Here is a 20,292-nt window from a genome sequence, read left to right as displayed (position 1 = left end):
GTTAACACAACAGATGAGTATAAAATCATCTTCTGCACACAACTCAGTGCAGCGTGGATCAGACTGAATATGCCAGTCTGAAAAGCTGCGTTTTGAGATGGGATGTGAAGGTTGAAAGAGAGTCGGTGTTGTGAATGTTTTGTGGGAGAGAGCTCCATAGGCAGGGGGCAGAATGACTGAAGGCTCTAGACCCCATGGTAGTCAAGGTGGGGGCAGAATGACTGAAGGCTCTAGACCCCGTGGTAGTCAAGGTGGGGGGCAGAATGACTGAAGGCTCTAGACCCCGTGGTAGTCAAGGTGGGGGGCAGAATGACTGAAGGCTCTAGACCCCGTGGTAGTCAAGGTGGGGGGCAGAATGACTGAAGGCTCTAGACCCCGTGGTAGTCAAGGTGGGGGGCAGAATGACTGAAGGCTCTAGACCCCATGGTAGTCCAGCGGGCCGATGGTGTAGTGAATTGGAGAGCAGAAGAGGATGTGAGAGTGTGGGAGGGTGTGTGGATATGAAGGAGTTCAGAAAGAAATGAAGGAGCTGGGTTATTAAGGCCTTATGAGTGAGGAGCAGGATCTTGAAGTCAGTATGGTATTAACAGTCAAACGTGCATCGTATAAAACCTGTGAGTAGCTCATACTGCAGAGAGACATTCAGGAACTCGGCTTTGCTCAAAGGACTGCTACATAATTTGTTTTTATCGCAAAATGATCTTTGTCGCTCACCCAACTCTGTGCCAGTCAGCACACCTGTGTCCGCCCTGATAGCGGCCACACCGCCGCTCCCTCTCTCACATCGCTAGTTTCCCGTTAGCCAGTAAGCCGTTAGCCTGCACACTGCAGCTAAAACACTAGTGGTACCTTAAACTGTCAAGACCGCCCAAATGGTGAATTTCTTGCTTTTCAACATTAACTGCTAACAAAACTTTCTGACCTTAACTAGCAAGCTGGAGTTACCAACACAAGTTTGTTTACACCGTCTTACCCTCCCACAGACTGTCTCTCTCTCTGTCCTCTGTTGCTCTCCCTGAGGTTTCTTCCTGGGTTTTTCTCCCTGTTGAAGGGTTTTTGTGTAGGGAGTTCCCACTTACCCAATGTGAGGGTCTAAGGACAGGCGGGATGTTGTGTTGCTGTAAAGCGCCTTCAGGCAAATCTGTAATTTGTGATATTGGGCTATACGAATAAAATTGACTTGACAGCACACATCCCTTGCTAGCTAGCTAGCTAGCTGGCTAAAGTGAGCCAGAGCTGGCTCACTTTAGCCAACGGGCCACATGTATCGATGGTTTTCATCTTTAGCCTTTAGCTACGGTGTTCAACATGGGTGCACTGTGAAGAGTTAGAGATGGTTTATGAGGTTACTGCACGTCAGATCAGATATCTACCCTGATGGCGCTGGCGGAGGCAGGCCGCATGGTCTGGCCTGCTTGGAGGGTCCCAGACGATGAACCTGCTTACAGAAATACCGACAGTAGTGTGGGCTTCACTACGCGCTGTTCTTCGTTTTAAGAAGTATTTACATGATTTTGTCATGTTTTATGAACCATGGAGAAAGAACTGTGAGTATTTTGAACATACAAAATTACTCCACCCTTGTTATCTTGTTACAAATTACATTTGAATTTTCAGCCCTGTTAAATGCTAATTAGAAAATACTCAAAAGTCATTTAAATACGTATTTCAAATACACGTAACAAAAACACGGCCCTTCTCCGAATGCGACAGACGGGAAGGTGTGTTTGACGTGCTGTTCCAGGCTTTGGATGAAAGCTGGTGGAAACGGGGCAGGCTGCAGGAGAGGGAGTATGTCAAAGTGGACCCTTCTAAACTTCTCACCAGGAGAAGCAAAAATGTCCGTCAGCAGAAGGAATGAAGCAGAGGGGAGGGCAGGACAGGACAGGACAGGACAGGACAGGACAGGATGTGATCCCTCGGTTTGTTTCTGTGGTGGTCCAGAGTCTGGGCTGGTTTCAGGTTTTATGAAGCGGTGAGGGATCTGCATCAGCAGTGGTGCTGCAGTCATGTGATGTGTTCCGTGGTGGACGAGGAGCTGGTAGAGGACGTGCATAAACTCCAGTGGTGGAGGATGTAGGACATGTCAGTACTGTGGTAATGGACTGTCTGCGAGTCTTGGACTTCCAGGACTTCCTTATGACCACTCTGGGATTATCTTAATCCTCATGTTCTGATCACTAATCAGGATGTGTTGCCAGCCGTCATGTCGACCCAAGGCTGCTTTGGGTTGTATGGCGATCCAGTTGTAATGTTTATCTAAACCCCAACCTGTCTCTCCTCATCTCACGCGTCTCACCCATCGCTGCTGTTAACTCACCCGCACACCGCTTATGGTTACTAGGTGTCCTTTCAAACAAGAGAGGAATCCGTTCTGTCTCTCTGTCTCCCTGTCTGTCTGTCTCTCTTGCTTGCTTTGTCTTGCTCTCTCACTTGCTCTGTCTCTCTCACTCTCTCTATCTGTCTGTCTGTCTGTCTCTCTCTCTCTCTGTCTCTCTCTCTCTCTGTCTTTGTCTCTCTGTCTCACTCTCTTTCTCCCTGTCTGTCCCTGTCTGTCTCTCTCTGTCTCTGTCTCTCTCACTCTGTCTGTCTGTCTGTCTGTCTGTCTGTCTGTCTGTCTGTCTGTCTGTCTGTCTCTGTCTGTCTGTCTCACTCTCTTTCTCCCTGTCTGTCCCTGTCTGTCTCTCTCTGTCTCTGTCTCTCTCTCTCTCTCACTCTTTCTCCCTGTCTGTCTGTCTCTCTCTCTCTCTGTCTGTCTGTCTGTCTGTCTGTCTGTCTGTCTGTCTCACTGTCTGTCTCTCACTCTGTCTCTCTGTCTCTGTCTCTCTGTCTCACTCTCTTTCTCCCTGTCTGTCTCTCTCTGTCTTTGTCTCTGTCTCTCTGTCTCTCGCTCCCTCGGTCACTCTGTCACTCCCTATTGTCCATAATTCGGTGTGGGTCATCTGGTCGTTGGTCCGTGCTCGTGCTCGTGCTGGTGTGTTTCCCCAAAGCGTCCGGTTCTGAACAGCCGTGCGCGTCCACGCCTTCCGCGCGTGAAGGATTCCGACATGAAACGGCGACCAAGAAACATGAACTTCCCTGTCCCGCGACTTGTACATCCGTCCGCTAGAGGAAGTGAAGTGTGTCCACCATGTGAAGTCGCGCTGGCGTTCCCCGCCCGGGTCTCACCTCTACCCGCCATGCGTCTGTCCCGCCCCGGCCCAACCGCTGAACTTGCAGCGGCCAGGGCTGCGCTTCTTCCGCTCCGCCCGGTCCGCTCCGCTCCGGGCGGAGTGGACCGGGCGGAGGCGCCGGAGGGCTGGAAAATATAACACGGCGCCACCGATAAACAGCGTGGGAGCCCGGGGGGGAGGAAAGGGGGGAGGGGGAGGTTATTTGGAGAATAGGAGAAGAATGAGAGGAAGTAAAGGAGAGATAAAATGCCCTCCGTATTAGGGGAGGAGGAGGAGGTCTCTCCCTCCCTCCCTCCCTCCCCCCCTCCCTCTCTCTCTCTCTCTCCCTCTCTCTCCGTGACGTCAGACAGCTGCTCGGTAAGTCAGCCCGTCACTTCTTGACGGAGGACAGAACCAAGTCGGAGCGCGAGACACCGGCCGGAAAACCACAAGAAAAGCCGTCACACCGGCTCCTGGCGTCCCGCTTACGGGGCCTGGCAGTCAAGCGGGACTCTGTGGGACTCTGTGGGACTCTGTGGGACTCCGTTTCCACATTCCGAGGTTTCTTTCGGCCCGTTAAGTCGGGGCGAGGAGCGCCGTTGGCCATGGAGACGTTAGGAGGAACTTGGCTGTTTGTTCTGCTCACTTTCCTTCTTTCCCCCGCCGTCCGGACCGACGCGTCCCCAGGTAAAACACCACTTCCCTTCCCTCTCTCCGGGTCTTCCCGTCTCTCCGGGTCTTCCCGTCTCTCCGGGTCTTTCCGTCTCTCCGGGTCTTCCCGTCTCTCCGGGTCTTCCCGTCTCTCCGGGTCTTTCTGGAATCGGAAAAAACTAAAAAATCTCGGGAACAACGCGACGGACCCGCTCCGCAGCTCTCTGGCGCATAGCGAAGTTGTCTTGTTCAGATCGACCTCCTCCTCCTCCTCCTCCTCCTCCTCTTCCTCCTCCTCTTCCTCTGCTGATAAAAGTAACAATGAAACGGGCAATTTGTAAGCGATTTGTAACCTGAGGTTTGCGCGTGTTCGGGTCCTCGTACACGCGCCGCGCGCCAGAAACTTTACAGGAAGACGTGTCTCCGTTAGACTGCCGAGCCGCACCGCCCGCCCCACGTAACACAACACAACACAACACACAACACACATCACAACACAACACAACACAACACGACACACGTAACACAACACAACACATCACAACACACATCACAACACATCACACGACACACAACACACATCACAACACAACACACATCACAACACATCACAACACAACACAAAACAGCACAACACATCACAACACATCAGAACACATCACAACAACACAACACAAAACAACACACATCACAACACATCACAACATAACACAACACACAACACATCACAACACAACACCTCACATCACAACAACACAAAACAACACACATCACAACACATCACAACATAACACAACACATCACAATGCAACACAACACACAACACATCACAACACAAAACAGAACACAACACGACACACAACACATCACAACATAACACAACACAAAACAGAACACACAACACATCACAATGCAACACAACACAACACATCACATCACAACACAAAATACAACAAACAACACAACACAAAATACAACGCATCACAGCACAACACAAACAGGCCATGGGCCTGTGGGAGCCACGGGCGGTGGGCTGCATGTGAGGGACGCACGACACACACAAGCAGACACACAAGCAGATAAAACCCAGTGCGGTAACCAGGTGTCGGGTAGATATGAGTGACACTACATGTTGTGTGTCGTGTTTTACCTCCGGGGGGGGGGAGGGGGAGGGGGGGCAGAACAGAGTTGGCTTTGTGCTGTTGGAAAAGAAAGCGGCTCTCGGCCCCTAATTAACTTTTCCAGCCTTCAGCTGAAGCCCACAGACACACACACACACACACACACACACACACAACACGGTGCTCAACATGGAGGAACGCACACTCACGTGCGGCTAAACCCGTACCGTATGGCAACACAACCGCTCATTCACAAATTACACACAACATGGAAACAACATTGTGTGTGTGTGTGTGTGTGTGTGTGTGTTTAGTCAGCGGAGACGAGCGGCTGTCAGGGTCAGCGACGACATGTCGTTTAACATTTCCTCCTGTATCCAGTTGTGTGTGTGTGTGTGTGTGAGAGAGAGAGAGAGAGAGCATGTGTGTGTGTTTGTGCGTGTGTTCGTTTATGTGTGTCTGTGCATGTGCATATGTGTTTGTACATGTGTATCTGCGTGTCTGTGTGTGTCTGCTTGTGTGTGTGTATGTATGTGTTTGTGCATGTGTGTGTACACGTGTGTCTGTGCTTGTGTGTGCATGTGTATGTGTGTGTGTGGTTTTTGCGTGTGTGTGTGTGCTTACGTGTGTATGTATGTGTATATGTGCGTGTGTGTGTGCGCGCGCGCAGCTGGTGGTGTGAGTCATCAAAGGGTGTTAAACTCTATATAGAGTGTAATGTGTGTGTACAAGCAGCGTGCTCGTCACATCAGAGCAGCAGTGCGGTGATGAGAGTGTGTGATGACGTGATGAGAGTGTGTGATGACGTGATGAGAGCGTGATGACGCGATGAGTGTGTGTGATGAGAGTGTGTGATGACGTGATGAGAGTGTGTGATGACGCGATGAGAGTGTGTGATGACGTGATGAGTGTGTGATGACGTGATGAGTGTGTGATGACGTGATGAGAGTGTGATGACGTGATGAGTGTGTGATGACGTGATGAGAGTGTGATGACGTGATGAGAGTGTGTGATGACGTGATGAGAGTGTGATGACGTGATGAGAGTGTGATGACATCATGAGAGCGTGATGACGTGATGAGAGTGTGATGACGTGATGAGAGTGTGATGACGTGATGAGAGCGTGATGACGTGATGAGAGCGTGATGACGTGATGAGAGTGATGACGCGATGAGAGTGTGTGATGACGTGATGAGAGTGTGATAACGTGATGAGAGTGTGATGACGCGATGAGAGTGTGTGATGACGTGATGAGAGTGTGATAACGTGATGAGAGTGTGATGACGTGATGAGAGTGTGTGATGACGTGATGAGAGTGTGTGATGACGTGATGAGAGTGTGTGATGACGTGATGAGAGTGTGATGACATCATGAGAGTGTGTGATGACGTGATGAGAGTGTGATGACGTGATGAGAGTGTGTGATGACGTGATGAGAGTGTGATGACGTGATGAGAGTGTGTGATGACGTGATGAGAGTGTGTGATGACATGATGAGAGTGTGATGACGCGATGAGAGTGTGTGATGACGTGATGAGAGTGTGTGATGATGTGATGAGTGTGTGATGACGTGATGAGAGCGTGATGACGTGATGAGAGTGTGTGATGACGTGATGAGAGTGTGTGATGACGCGATGAGAGTGTGTGATGACGTGATGAGAGTGTGTGATGACGTGATGAGAGTGTGATGACGTGATGAGAGTGTGATGACGTGATGAGTGTGTGATGACGTGATGAGAGTGTGATGACGTGATGAGAGTGTGATGACGTGATGAGAGTGTGATGACGTGATGAGTGTGTGATGACGTGATGAGAGTGTGATGACGTGATGAGAGTGTGATGACGTGATGAGAGTGTGATGACGTGATGAGAGTGTGATGACGTGATGAGTGTGTGATGACGTGATGAGAGTGTGATGACGTGATGAGAGTGTGATGACGTGATGAGTGTGTGATGACGTGATGAGAGTGTGATGACGTGATGAGAGTGTGATGACGTGATGAGTGTGTGATGACGTGATGAGAGTGTGATGACGTGATGAGAGTGTGATGACAGCAGCGGTTCATATGAATGGTGTGTTTAGTTAGTTTCTAATTGTTAGGGCTTCTTATTATGTTATGTGGTGTAGTGATGGCGGTGGTAGAGTTGTGTGTGTGTGTGTGTAACACATTTATAACACGTTTATAACACATCAGCCTAGTCAAGCTTACATGAGTAACCATGTTGAATCGTTTTTATAAACTATGACGTGTGGCGGTGTTAACTACTGACGTTACAACATAGTGAATGGTGACATAGTTGTGTAACTATACATGGTGACATAGTGTTGTGTATCTATACATGGTGACATAGTGTTGTGTATCTATGAATGGTGACATAGTGTTGTGTATCTATACATGGTGACATAGTTGTGAAGCTGTTTCTTTGAAGGAGTGAAGGATCCACAGTCAGCGTGGTGGAATGATGGGGTGTCTGACAGGATGGATGGATGGACGTTGGGTGGATGTGTGGATGGATGGATGGATGGATGTCTGACAGGACATGACGAGAGGAGTGTTGTGGCTCCTAGTGGTTTAAACCCAGATGAGGTCAGAGGTCAGAGGTGTGGTGTGGAAGGAGGACTTGAGCTGCTGGAGACAGAGGAGCTCTCAGCTGACTGCAGCACGTTGCTTCTCTGCGCAGCGTGAAAACAAACTTCACCACGTCGCCTCACATTTATTTATTCTTCTGCACAGCAACACAACAACACCACCTAGCAGGACGGTGGGGTTCCTGTGACGAAGAGGAGTTCTTCCTGTGAGGAAGAGGAGTTGTTCCTGTGATGAAGGAAGGCGTGTTGTTCCTGTGATGAAGAGGAGTTGTTCCTGTGATGAAGATGAGTTGTTCCTGTGATGAAGATGAGTTGTTCCTGTGATGAAGAGGAGTTGCTCCTGTGATGAAGGAAGGCGTGTTGTTCCTGTGATGAAGAGGAGTTGTTCCCGTGATGAAGATGAGTTGTTCCTGTGATGAAGATGAGTTGTTCCTGTGATGAAGAGGAGTTGTTCCTGTGATGAAGGAAGGCGTGTTGTTCCTGTGATGAAGATGAGTTGTTCCTTTGATGAAGATGAGTTGTTCCTGTGATGGAGGAAGGTGTGTTGTTCCTGTGATGAAGATGAGTTGTTCCTATTATGAAGATGAGTTGTTCCTATGATGAGGAAGAGTTGTTCCTGTGATGGAGGAAGGCGTGTTGTTCCTGTGATGAAGATGAGTTGTTCCTGTGATGAAGATGAGTTGTTCCTATGATGAAGATGAGTTGTTCCTGTGATGGAGGAAGGTGTGTTGTTCCTGTGATGAAGATGAGTTGTTCCTATGATGAAGATGAGTTGTTCCTATGATGAAGATGAGTTGTTCCTATGATGAGGAGGAGTTGTTCCTGTGATGGAGGAAGGCGTGTTGTTCCTGTGATGAAGATGAGTTGTTCCTGTGATGAAGATGAGTTGTTCCTATGATGAAGATGAGTTGTTCCTGTGATGGAGGAAGGTGTGTTGTTCCTGTGATGGAGGTGTGTTGTTCCCGCGATGAAGATGAGTTGCTCCTGTGATGAAGGAAGGTGTGTTGTTCCTGTGATGAAGGAAGGTGTGTTGTTGCTGTGATGAAGGAAGGTGTGTTGTTGCTGTGATGGAGGTGTGTTGTTCCTGTGATGAAGATGAGTTGTTCCTGTGACGAAGGTGTGTTGTTCCTGTGATGGAGGAAGGTGTGTTGTTCCTGTGATGAAGGAAGGTGTGTTGTTGCTGTGATGAAGGAAGGTGTGTTGTTGCTGTGATGGAGGTGTGTTGTTCCTGTGATGGAGGAAGGTGTGTTGTTGCTGTGATGGGGGTGTGTTGGACCCCGGCCTGTGTGTGTGTGTGTGTGTGTGTGTGTGTGTGTGTGTGTAGGTCAGCGTACACAGGTGGTTTGACGGTGGGAAAGCTTCCCTAATGTGGCGCTGTGGAGGAAGTGGGTTTAAAATGAGTTTGTGTGGACTTGAAAGATGACTGATGTGACCCGGTGGACGTCACACGCTGTGTGTGTGTGTGTGTGTGTGTGTGTGTGTGTGTGTGTGTGTGTGTGTGTGTGTGTGTGTGTGTGTGTGTGTGTGTGTGTGTGTGTGTGTGTGGAGCTTTACACTACATACTTCCATCAGACCCGATGTGACAGCTCAGCTGCCGGGCTTGCGGTCTACTTTGCCGAGTTTCAGCAGCAGGTTCGTTCCGTTATAGCGTCAGACTGTTGCCATTCCCCCCGTGGCCTGTTGGTGGCAGCATGGATCACACATCTCCCTGCATCATTCATCCGGTCTGCACGCCGTCTCCTGTTTCTCTTTATTTTCTAAATCAGTCTTTTTCTTTTTCTTTTGGTGTCTGCCTGCCTGCCCCTGTGTGTGTGTGTGAAGTGTGTGTGTGTGCGCGCGCGCGCGCGCGTGTGTGTGTGTGTGTGTGTGTGTGTGTGTGTGTGTTAGACAGGGTGGTTTTCCAGCTTTTAAATGGAATGCAAACAGGTCGTTCTGTTTACCAGGCAGGCAGCCGGTCAGTCAATCAGCCAGTTGTGTTGCAGGACGGCGAAATAAACATGCAAATGAGGCGCGATTCTTTCTTTATTTAATGTAAAAAATAATTAATTAGCAACAAACTAATTAAAAGTGTGTGGCGTGGAGTTTGTTTATCCTTCCTGTCTCCATCTCAGTAGCAGCCGGGGGAGCCGGGGGGAGGGTGTGTGTGTGTGTGTGTGTGTGTGTGTGTGTGTGTGTGTGTGTGTGCGCGCGCGCGTCACTCACTGTTCCTCAGAGTGTGGCAGGTAAAGACACTGTGCTGCTAAGCTGCAGGTCTCTGTGAGCTCTCCCAACAGGATTGGTATTTTGTTTGTGTTGGTCATGTGGTCAAACTCGGGATGTTTGTATTTGAATTTGGGGAAATATTTTCTTCGCACGGGCTGGACTTTGTTGCTTTCTGTTAGAAAGTGCAGCCCTGTCACGACTTTGTCTTCCTTACAACGCTTCTCTTTGGGGAGCCATGATGTCTGTGAATTGCCTGACTGATGTGCAGGCTGCTGCCTGAGTCTGATGTGCAGGCTGCTGCCTGACTCTGATGTGCAGGCTGCTGCCTGAGTCTGATGTGTAGGCTGCTGCCTGAGTCTGATGTGCAGGCTGCTGCCTGAGTCTGATGTGCAGGCTGCTGCCTGAGTCTGATGTGCAGGCTGCTGCCTGAGTCTGATGTGCAGGCTGCTGCATGAGTCTGATGTACAGGCTGCTGCCTGAGTCTGGTGTGCAGGCTGCTGCCTGAGTCTGGTGTGCAGGCTGCTGCATGAGTCTGATGTACAGGCTGCTGCCTGAGTCTGATGTACAGGCTGCTGCCTGAGTCTGGTGTGCAGGCTGCTGCATGAGTCTGATGTACAGGCTGCTGCCTGAGTCTGGTGTGCAGGCTGCTGCATGAGTCTGATGTGCAGGCTGCTGCCTGAGTCTGATGTGCAGGCTGTGCAGGCTGCTGCTGCATGAGTCTGATGTGCAGGCTGCTGCATGAGTCTGATGTGCAGGCTGCTGCATGAGTCTGATGTGCAGGCTGCTGCTGCATGAGTCTGATGTGCAGGCTGCTGCCTGAGTCTGATGTGCAGGCTGCTGCTGCCTGAGTCTGATGTGCAGGCTGTGCAGGCTGCTGCTGCATGAGTCTGATGTGCAGGCTGCTGCATGAGTCTGATGTGCAGGCTGCTGCATGAGTCTGATGTGCAGGCTGCTGCTGCATGAGTCTGATGTGCAGGCTGCTGCCTGAGTCTGATGTGCAGGCTGTGCAGGCTGCTGCTGCATGAGTTTGATGTGCAGGCTGCTGCTGCATGAGTCTGCTCCGCAGCATCTCCGCAGCTCTGCGTCCACATGCTGTTGTCTGCAGTGGTGGGTAGAGTAATCAAAAACGGTCCTCATGTAAAATTATAGTTATTTTATGATAATGTTTACTTAAGTAGAAGTAAAAGTAGTCAAAATAACTTTGGGTAAGAGTAAAAAGTATCTCATAAAAACAATTCAAGTAGTAAGTCATTCATTAGATGCAATTTATTACGTCAATGTTAAAGTGCAAAACGAACAAATGAGTCCTTCAGAAAGAAAGAACGAGTAGCTGACCAGCTGCTCATTCACAGTATGAGACGTACAGTCGTTTTCTCAGTCACTTTGCATTTATGTATGTAATGTTAGTGGCGTAATTGCATCTGTTATTGAGCGTTTAAATATTGAGACTTTGTTAGCTCCTTCCTCTTTGGGGTTCTCAATAATCGTAATAAGTGATAATAGTAGTAGTAATAATAGTAACAATAGTCATAATAATAGTAATAATAGTGATAATAACAGTAATAATGATAGTGATAATAATAGTAATAGTGATAACGATAATAGCACTAATAGTGATGATAATAATAGTGATAATAGTAGTAGTGACAATAACAGTGACAATAGTAGTGATAATAATAGTAATAATAATGGTGATAATAGCGATAATAGTAACAATAGTAATAATAATAGTGATAAAGCGGTAGTAGTAATAATAGTAGTGAAAATGGTAGTGAAAATAGAAATAATAGTGATAATAGTAGTAGTGATAATAACGGTGATAATAGTAGTGATAATAGTAGTGATAATAATATAGTAGTGATAATAATAGTAATAATAATGATGATAGTAGTGATAATAATAGTAATAGTGATGATGATAATAATAATAATAATAGTGATGATAATAATAGCAATAATACAGTAATAATAGGGATAATAGTAGTAATAATAGTAATAATACTGATAATAATATTGGTGATAATAATAATGATAATAGGAGTAATAATAGTAGTGATCATAATAATAGTGGTGATAATAATAATGATAATATTAGTAATAATAGTAGTGATGATAATAATAGTGATAATAGTAATAAGAATAAGAATAATAATAGTGATAATAATAGTAACGATAATAGTGATTATTATAATAATAATTATAGTAGTAATAACAATAGTGATAATAATCGTAATAATAATAATAGTGATAATAATAGTAATAATAATAGTGATGATGATGATAATAATAATGATAGTAGTAGTAATAATAATAATGATGATAATAATAGTGATGATATTAATAGTGATAATAATAACAATAGTGATGATAATAATAGTGATAATAGTAGTGATAATAATAGTGATAATAGTAGTAATAATAATAGTGATGATAATAATAGTAGTAATAATAGTAGTAGTAATAATAATAGTGAGGATAATAATAGTGATAATAGTAGTAATAATAGTAGTGATAATAACAGTAATAATAGTGACAATAATAGCGATAATAGTAGTAATAATGATAGTAATGTGCTGGCTGAGGCCTGCCTGGTCAGGACGGGCCGTTACACCGTTATTCCGCCTTGCTTTTCTGTACCTTGACAAAAGGTGCCAACACAGAACGGGGACATCGTTGTTCTGTTATTCAGCCGGTGGCGCTACACCATATTTGGTGACCTATCAGATTCTGTGACCCGCCCTGAAACGTTTACCCCCAGCAGCGATGCACCGATCCTCTTGTTTCCGGTTGTGATTGCGATACGTGAATGTGGACTTGTGCTGCTAGCAGAGCTGTGCTGGTGGTATGATGTGTAAGCTGCAGTAAACCACTCAGCACTTCTTACTACACCAGCAACAAATACACAAAACTGCATGAAACCGAAATGTATTCCAAAGCAGTGTAAGTAGTAACATAAAACAGGTGTAGGAGGAGTGCAAATTACTATGGCAACTCCTTTAATGTGTGAGTTGACTTAAGGAGTCAAACTGTGCCTTTACCCCCTCTCCAAATGACCCAAGACAATTAAAAAAACCTGTTTACAAAAGGACATCCTGTAGTCATATCACATGAACGTACCGGAAACAGGGGCGTCCGGGTAGCCCACCAACACAGGGGTCAGCGGTTTGAATCCCCGTGTTACCTCCTGCTCGGTCGAGCGTCTCTACAGATGCAGTTGGCCGTGTCTGGGGGTGGGAAGCTGGAAGTGAAGAGTAGGGTAACTGGCCACGTACCACTGGGGGCGGGGGGCGGGGGGGGACACCAGAAATATTTTTATGTTCTGGTAAAAGACATGAAACAACATTGGCTAAGTGGTGATCTGTAAAACCACCTGAAACAAGCTGCTTCTGGCTGGCCTGGAGTCTGTGATGTAACTTCCTGTCTAGCCTGGCAGCACGACCCTGTCCTCCATGTGGTCTGTCTGCTGTCTGAAGTTTTTACTCTCCGAGCATCAAAACCAAATTGTGACCATAACCCGGATCACGTGATGGAAGATTGGAAATGTGGTTCTTCACTTGTCCTGTGCTGTGACCGGTGGGTCCCCTGCCTCCTCCCCATCACTCTGCTCCTCCTCCTCATCACTCTGCTCCTCCTCGTCATTCTGCTCCTCCCCGTCACTCTGCTCTTCCTCCTCACCGCTCTGCTCCCCCTCCTCGTCACTCTGCTCCTCCTCCCCATCACTCTGCTCCTCCTCCCCATCACTCTGCTCCTCCTCCTCATCACTCTGCTCCTCCTCCTCATCACTTTGCTCCTCCTGTCCAGCTCGGCGGCAGCAGCACCACCAGCTCCACTCACACCGGGTCCCTCTGATGCAGTTACTACGTCACCTACGGCCATTTGATCTTTCTCCGAAGTACTGTGCAGTTTAGGAGACTCCAGCTTTACATTTTGTTGGGTTTCACTTGTTTCCCCGCAGCCATCGGCCTCGTTTACTCCCCTCCCCCCTGCCATTCCGCCTCCCCCCCCCCCCCGCTTCAGCTGCCTGGTCAGCGACTTCCGCATCATCTGCTTCCTGCTGTCTATGCGGGCAAGTGAAGCGCTTGTGTCCCACCTCCCCACACTCACAAAAAAACAAAACAAAAAACCACCCCACACTACCTGAACAGATACCATTTTGTCTATGGGCTTAAAATTGCATTGTAACAAATCTTTAACTCATGAAAACATCAAACTATGGACTCTGGACCAGTAAGGTCAGTCTGATATCTGATGATGAAGAGTTTATTAGTGGATTTGTGGAGGAGAGCACTTTTATTGTGACTGGGGAGGGAGGGTTGATGTTGGATTTTGGTTGAGTGGTGTGGTGTGGAGGGGGGATGTAGGGGGGATGTAGTGTGGAGGGGGGGATGTAAGGGGGATGTAGTGTGAAGGGGGATGTAGGGGGGATGTAGTGTGGAGGGGGATGTAGGGGGGGTGGAGGGGGATGTAGTGTGGAGGGGGGATGTAGTGTGGAAGGGGATGTAGGGGGATGTAGTGTGGAGGGGGGATGTAGGGGGGATGTAGTGTGGAAGGGGATGTAGGGGGATGTAGTGTGGAGGGGGGGTGTAGGGGGATGTAGTGTGGAGGGGGGGTGTAGGGGGGATGTAGTGTGAAGGGGGATGTAGGGGGGATGTAGTGTGGAGGGGGATGTAGGGGGGGTGTAGGGGGATGTAGTGTGGAGGGGGGATGTAGGGGGGATGTAGTGTGGAAGGGGATGTAGGGGGATGTAGTGTGGAGGGGGGATGTAGGGGGGATGTAGTGTGGAAGGGGATGTAGGGGGATGTAGTGTGGAGGGGGGGTGTAGGGGGATGTAGTGTGGAGGGGGGGTGTAGGGGGGATGTAGTGTGGAGGGGGATGTAGGGGGGGTGGAGGGGGATGTAGTGTGAAGGGGGATGTAGGGGGATGTAGTGTGGAGGGGGATGTAGGGGGGGTGGAGGGGGATGTAGTGTGGAGGGGGGATGTAGGGGGGATGTAGTGTGGAAGGGGATGTAGGGGGATGTAGTGTGGAGGGGGGATGTAGTGTGGAAGGGGATGTAGGGGGATGTAGTGTGGAGGGGGGGATGTAGGGGGCTGTAGTGTGGAGGGGGGGATAGTGTGGAGGGGGATGTAGGGGGGGTGTAGTGTGGAGGGGGGGTTGTAGGGGGGGTGTAGTGTATTCAACTGAATATAGGTGGAAAAGGATGTGCAAGTCATTGTAATCTGGTTTTATTTACGTTTTACACAACGTCCCAACTTCACTGGAATTGGGGTTTGTATGTTTTGTTTTGTGTGAGAGTTTTGTTGTACTGGCTGCAAACTCATTTCCCTGTAAGGACAATAAAGATACTCTTACTCTGTCTGTCTGTCTGTCCGTCTGTCCGTCTGTCCGTCTGTCTGTCTGTCTGTCTGTCTGTCTGTCTGTCTGTCTGTCTGTCTGTCTGTCTGTCTGTCTGTCTCTCTTTCATATTTGCTGCCAGTCTGATGTGAAGTTGGTTAAGACAGAAAATCAGAAAATCCCACATGAGAACAAGTGACAGCAGACTGACTCAACCTGAGGGTGTGTTGAAAATACCCCCCTGTCCCTCTCTGCCGCACATATGGAAGCCTGTGGGCACACACTGTGCTGCTGACATCAGTGTGTGTGTGTGTGTGTGTGTGTGTGTGTTTCTTTGAGCCATCGAAGAATGAAATTAGAATCCCTATGGTCTTGTCCAAGATGGCCGCTGTGCCCTAATAACCATGGCAACTGAGCGTAGCTAATGAGTGGGTGGTGATGAGGGGCGGCTGTTGTCACTGTTAGTTTATTGTTGCAGTTGTTCACAGTAAATTGAAGTTGTTGTGATTTCAAACATGAAGTCATTTCCTTCCCAAAGGCTACCTTTCAAAGTTACCTTGGTCCAGTTAGGTTAGTCACACACTTAGCATTGTTAACTAGCCCCGTTAGCATTGTTAGCTAACTTAGGTTGGGTACTGTTCACATTTGAACCAAAACCAGTATGGTAACATACTGGTAACTTCAATTTCACTGCTTGGCATCTTCCTCATCATATTCTTCACACATTTTAGAATTCCATTATGATTGTGTTCTTTCAATGCTATGTTGTTAAAATTGTGTAAACACAACACCATAGCACATTGTCCATCTTGGAAGAGAGATCCTCCTCTGTTGCTCTCCCTGAGGTTTCTCCCTATTTTTTTCTCCATGTTAAAGGTTTTTAAGGAGTTGTTCATTATCCGATACGAGGGTCTAAGGACAGGATGTTGTGTTGCTGTAAAGCCCCCTGAGGCAAATCTGTAATTTGTGATATTCTACTACTACAACATTCGGCTGCTCCCATTAGGGGGCGCCACAGTGGATCGTCCGTTTCCATCTCTTCCTGTCTTCTGCATCTTCCTCTGTCACACCAGCCACCAGCATGTCCTCTCTCACCACATCCATAAACCTCCTCTTTGTCCTTCCTCTTCTCCTCTTCCCTGGCAGCTCCATATTCAGCATCCTTCTCCCAGTATACCCAGCATCTCTCCTCCACACATGTCCACACCATCTCAATCTTGTCTCTCTTGCTTTGTCTCCAAACCGTCCAACCTGAGCTGTCCCTCTAATATGCTCCTTCCTAATCCTGTCCTTCTTCATCACTCCCAGTGAAAATCTTATCATCTTCATCTCTGCCACCTCCAGCTCCACCTCCTGTCTTTTCATCAGTGCCACTGTCTCCAAACCATACAACATAGCTGGTCTCACCACCATCTGGTAAACCTTCCCTTTAACTCTTGCTGGTACCCTTCTGTCACACATCACTCCTGACACTCTTCTCCACCCACTCCACCCTGCCTGCACTCTCTTCTTCACCTCTCTACTGCACTCCCCGTTACTTTGGACAGTTGACCCCAATTATTTAAACTCATACACCTTCATCACCTCCACTCCTTACATCCTCACCATTCTGCTGTCCTCCCTCTCATTCATGCATAGGTATTCCGTCTTGCTCCTACTGACTTTCATTCCTCTTCTCTCCAGTGCATACCTCCACCTCTCCAAGCTCTCCTCAACCTGCACCCTACTCTCACTACAGATCACAATGTCATCCGCAAACATCATAGTCCATGGAGACTCCTGCCTGATCTTGTCCGTCAACCTGTCCATCACCATTGCAAACAAGAGAGGGCTCAGAGCCGATCCTTGATGTAACCCCACCTCCACCTTGAACCCATCTGTCATTCCAACCACACACCTCACCACTGTCACACTTCCCTCATACATATCCTGCACCACTCCTACATCCTTCTCTGCTACTCCCGACTTCCTCATACAATACCACACCTCCTCTCTCGGCACCCTGTCATATGCTTTCTCTAAATCCACAAAGACACAATGTTAATTGGTGATATTGGGCTACACAAATAGAATTGACTTGTCTTAATGTAGTCTTGCTCTCTCTCTTTCTCTCTAACATGTACTCTCTCGACCAGATGTGCACTTGCAACAAGTGGTGAACTACAATGGATTTTCCAAAAGGCTCATAAAGCAGCGTCCGGGTGGCGTGGCGGTCTATTCCATTGCCTACCAACATGGCGATCACTGGTTCAAATCCCCATGTTATATTCAGCTTGGTCGGGCATACCTACAGACACAATTGGCTGTGTCTGTGGGTGGGAATCTGGATGTGGGTATGTGTCCTGGTCGCTGCACTAGCGACTCCCCTGGTCGGTCGGGGCGCCCGTTCGGGGGGACTGGGGGGAATAGCATGAGCCTCCCATGTGCTACGTCCCCCTGGTGAAACTCCTCACTGTCAGGTGAAAAGAAGTGGCTGGTGACTCCCCATATCCATTGAGCAGTATTATCTGCTGTGATTGTGTGTTGCTGTATATTTGGTGGATGAGTTTATTTGATAGGCTGTTTACATAACCTGTATTGCATCACTGTGGTGTGATGCTGCTGTATTGTGTTGGAGCCAGTTTGTCAAGTTCATTATGTGTTGGCTTTTGCGGTTCTGTGTGAAGTTGCCTAGCTCACTTGGTGAGCCTTATTTTGAAACCTGCATTCAGCTGTGCTGTGTGATTACCTTAGGATGGCATTGTTGTAAGCCTAGTCCTCGTCAGTCACATTATTATGTGTCAGTAATAACCGGTGTGTTGTCTGCTCGGATGGTTTTCAGTGAACACAAATATTGCCATAGTCTAGAGTCATACACAACCTTGGGATGATTTAATCCGTTTCCTTGTCTTGTGATTTGTGAGTGAAATGGCAGTACTTGGTGTATTGAACTGTATAGGCATACCTGCTCAGCTGGACTGGTTCAGCCTTTGACCAATAGGTGTGTGATTATGGTGTGGTAGATATCACATGCCAGGCTGACTGGAAGCTCAAAATAATTAAAGTGGTGTTTAATGGCTACAGAGGGTGGCGTGGGGTGGGCGTGGTTTGTGTGTGGGAGGCGGCGGGGTATGAGTTTCAGAGTCCAGGGGTACTAATCCAGCCTTGCCAAGCAGCATCCATAGGTGGTAACCACCGTCACCATGGAGACCTGGAAGGAGGACAGACTACACGTGCACATAGGGGAGACTCACATCATTGGGCTATACAAATAAAATTGACTTGACTTGACACAATTCATACACACAGGAGAAGAGAAAGATGAAGACATCATTCGGAGAGAGAGAGAGAAAAGACATGCGAGAGTGAAGAAAACAGTTTACAATAGTCAATAATCTGTACTCTATAATCTATACTCTATAATCTGTACTCTATAATCTCATCGGCAGAACAGTGGTTGGTAAATTCATTGAGACAGAAACCAACCCGCCATCCAGTACAGGTTGTGAAGCACTCAATTTAAAGACAAATAATTGTATGTTAAAGAAAAAAGATGAGTTTTAAGTTTGGATTTAAAGACTCAGCAGTCTCTGATTGTCTGATGGCAGCAGGCAGGTTATTCCACAACAATGGAGCCCGATAGGAAAAGGCCCTGCTGCCACCAGCTGACTTCTTTTTAACTTTGGGTACACACAGGAGCCCTGTATTTTGAGAACGAAGTGCTCGAGATGGCATGTAAGGTTTAAGGAGATCAGACAGATCAGACAGGTAGGATGGAGCAAGCCCATTTAGGATTTTATAAGTCAGCAGAAGCACCTTGTACTCTGATCTAACATGGATAGGAAGCCAATGAAGGGAGGCAAGAATTGGTGTAATATGGTCAAATGTCCTAGATTTAGTTAGGATTCTAGCAGCAGCATTCTGAACCATCTGAAGACTTCTAGTACTAGAATGTGGCAGACCTGAGAACAGAACCTTACAGTAATCAAGTCTGGATGAAACAAATGCATGTATTAGAGTCTCTGCGTCAGCCATGGAGAGAAAAGACCGAATTTTAGCTTTGTTACGTAAGTGAAAAAAGGCAGTCTTGGTGATTTCTTTAATGTGCTTATCAAAGGAAAGGCTGGGATCAAACGTAACACCAAGATTTTTGGCTGCCACATTTTGCAAAATCATAGAGTTGTCAATTGTTGTCGTTACTTGATCAAATTGGTGTCTGTGTCTAGCAGGGCCAATGACCAGCATCTCGGTTTTATGCAAATTTAAAAGCAGAAAGTTAAGTGACATCCAATTATTCATAGCAGCCAAGCAGGCCTCTAAGTTAGTGATTTCAGTACGATTATCAGCCCTTATAGGCACACGCAAGTGAGTATCATCAGCATAGCAATGGAAATTTATTCCATGACTGTGTATAATTTGACAACAAGGCGAAATATAAAGAGATAAAAGTAGAGGACCAAGAACCAGGCCCTGAGGTACACCATATTTAACATCAGAGAATTTTGATGTAATATTACAGCAGACACAACGTGTTCTTCCAGATAAGTAGGACTTACGCCAAGAGAGAGCTGGGCCAGAGACACCAAAATTACAATTTATTCTGTCCAATATACCGTGATCAGTAGTATCAACGGCTGCACTGAGGTCCAGTACTAGAACCATAGTGGGGGAATCAGAGTTCATAGCAAGTAGAAGATCATTTACCACTCTGGTCAGAGCAGTGGAGTGACAGGCCCTGAAAGTCGATTGAAAAGGTTCATATAGATGGTTTTCTTCTATGTGGGTTGACAGTTGTTGATACACAACTCTGTCTAGTATTTTAGAAAAGAATGGAAAATTAGAGGTTGTTCAATTAGTTATCAAGAGACCCTGGATCGAGGTGCGGTTTCTTATTAGGTTTGACCACAGCTCTTGTAAAACTGCTGGTAACAGTACTAGTCGTAACTGATGAATTAACAATGTCCAGCACTGTAGTTCGCAAGGAAGGCCAGAGGTCTTTAAAATGTTTTGCTGGTAAGGGATCAAGTAGGCAAGCAGTTGGTTTAGAAGATGACATGAACTTAGTCAAAGTATCAAGAGAGATCGTCTCTAAAGCTGGAATAACTGGAACTGTCAGTGACTTGTTGTATAGATATGCATTTGGTAAGACAGGATCTGCAGGACTAGCTGGAGGTGAAGAACTCGTTTTGTTCATGATCTCATCAACCTTACTGCAGAAAAAGTCCAGAGACTCATGGGCCATGAAGGGTGAGCAGCTAACACACGTT

General features: G+C 47.2%; 1 protein-coding gene across 3 annotated transcripts in view; it reads left to right on the top strand.

Moving 5' to 3' along the window:
• Positions 1 to 3,501: 3,501 nt before the first annotated feature.
• Positions 3,502 to 20,292, top strand: part of LOC130129970 (receptor-type tyrosine-protein phosphatase mu-like) — a 390,986-nt gene continuing 374,195 nt past the window's right edge. For all 3 annotated transcript variants that reach the window (XM_056299678.1, XM_056299677.1, XM_056299679.1), the window contains exon 1: positions 3,502 to 3,839. In XM_056299678.1, the coding sequence (XP_056155653.1) occupies positions 3,758 to 3,839 (82 nt within the window). In that variant the 5' untranslated portion in view covers positions 3,502 to 3,757. The remainder of the gene's footprint in view (positions 3,840 to 20,292) is intronic.

This window comes from Lampris incognitus, chromosome 19, assembly GCF_029633865.1.
Source record: "Lampris incognitus isolate fLamInc1 chromosome 19, fLamInc1.hap2, whole genome shotgun sequence".
In the NCBI taxonomy this organism is placed as follows: domain Eukaryota; kingdom Metazoa; phylum Chordata; class Actinopteri; order Lampriformes; family Lampridae; genus Lampris; species Lampris incognitus.
This window is presented reverse-complemented; position numbering and strand designations above follow the sequence as displayed.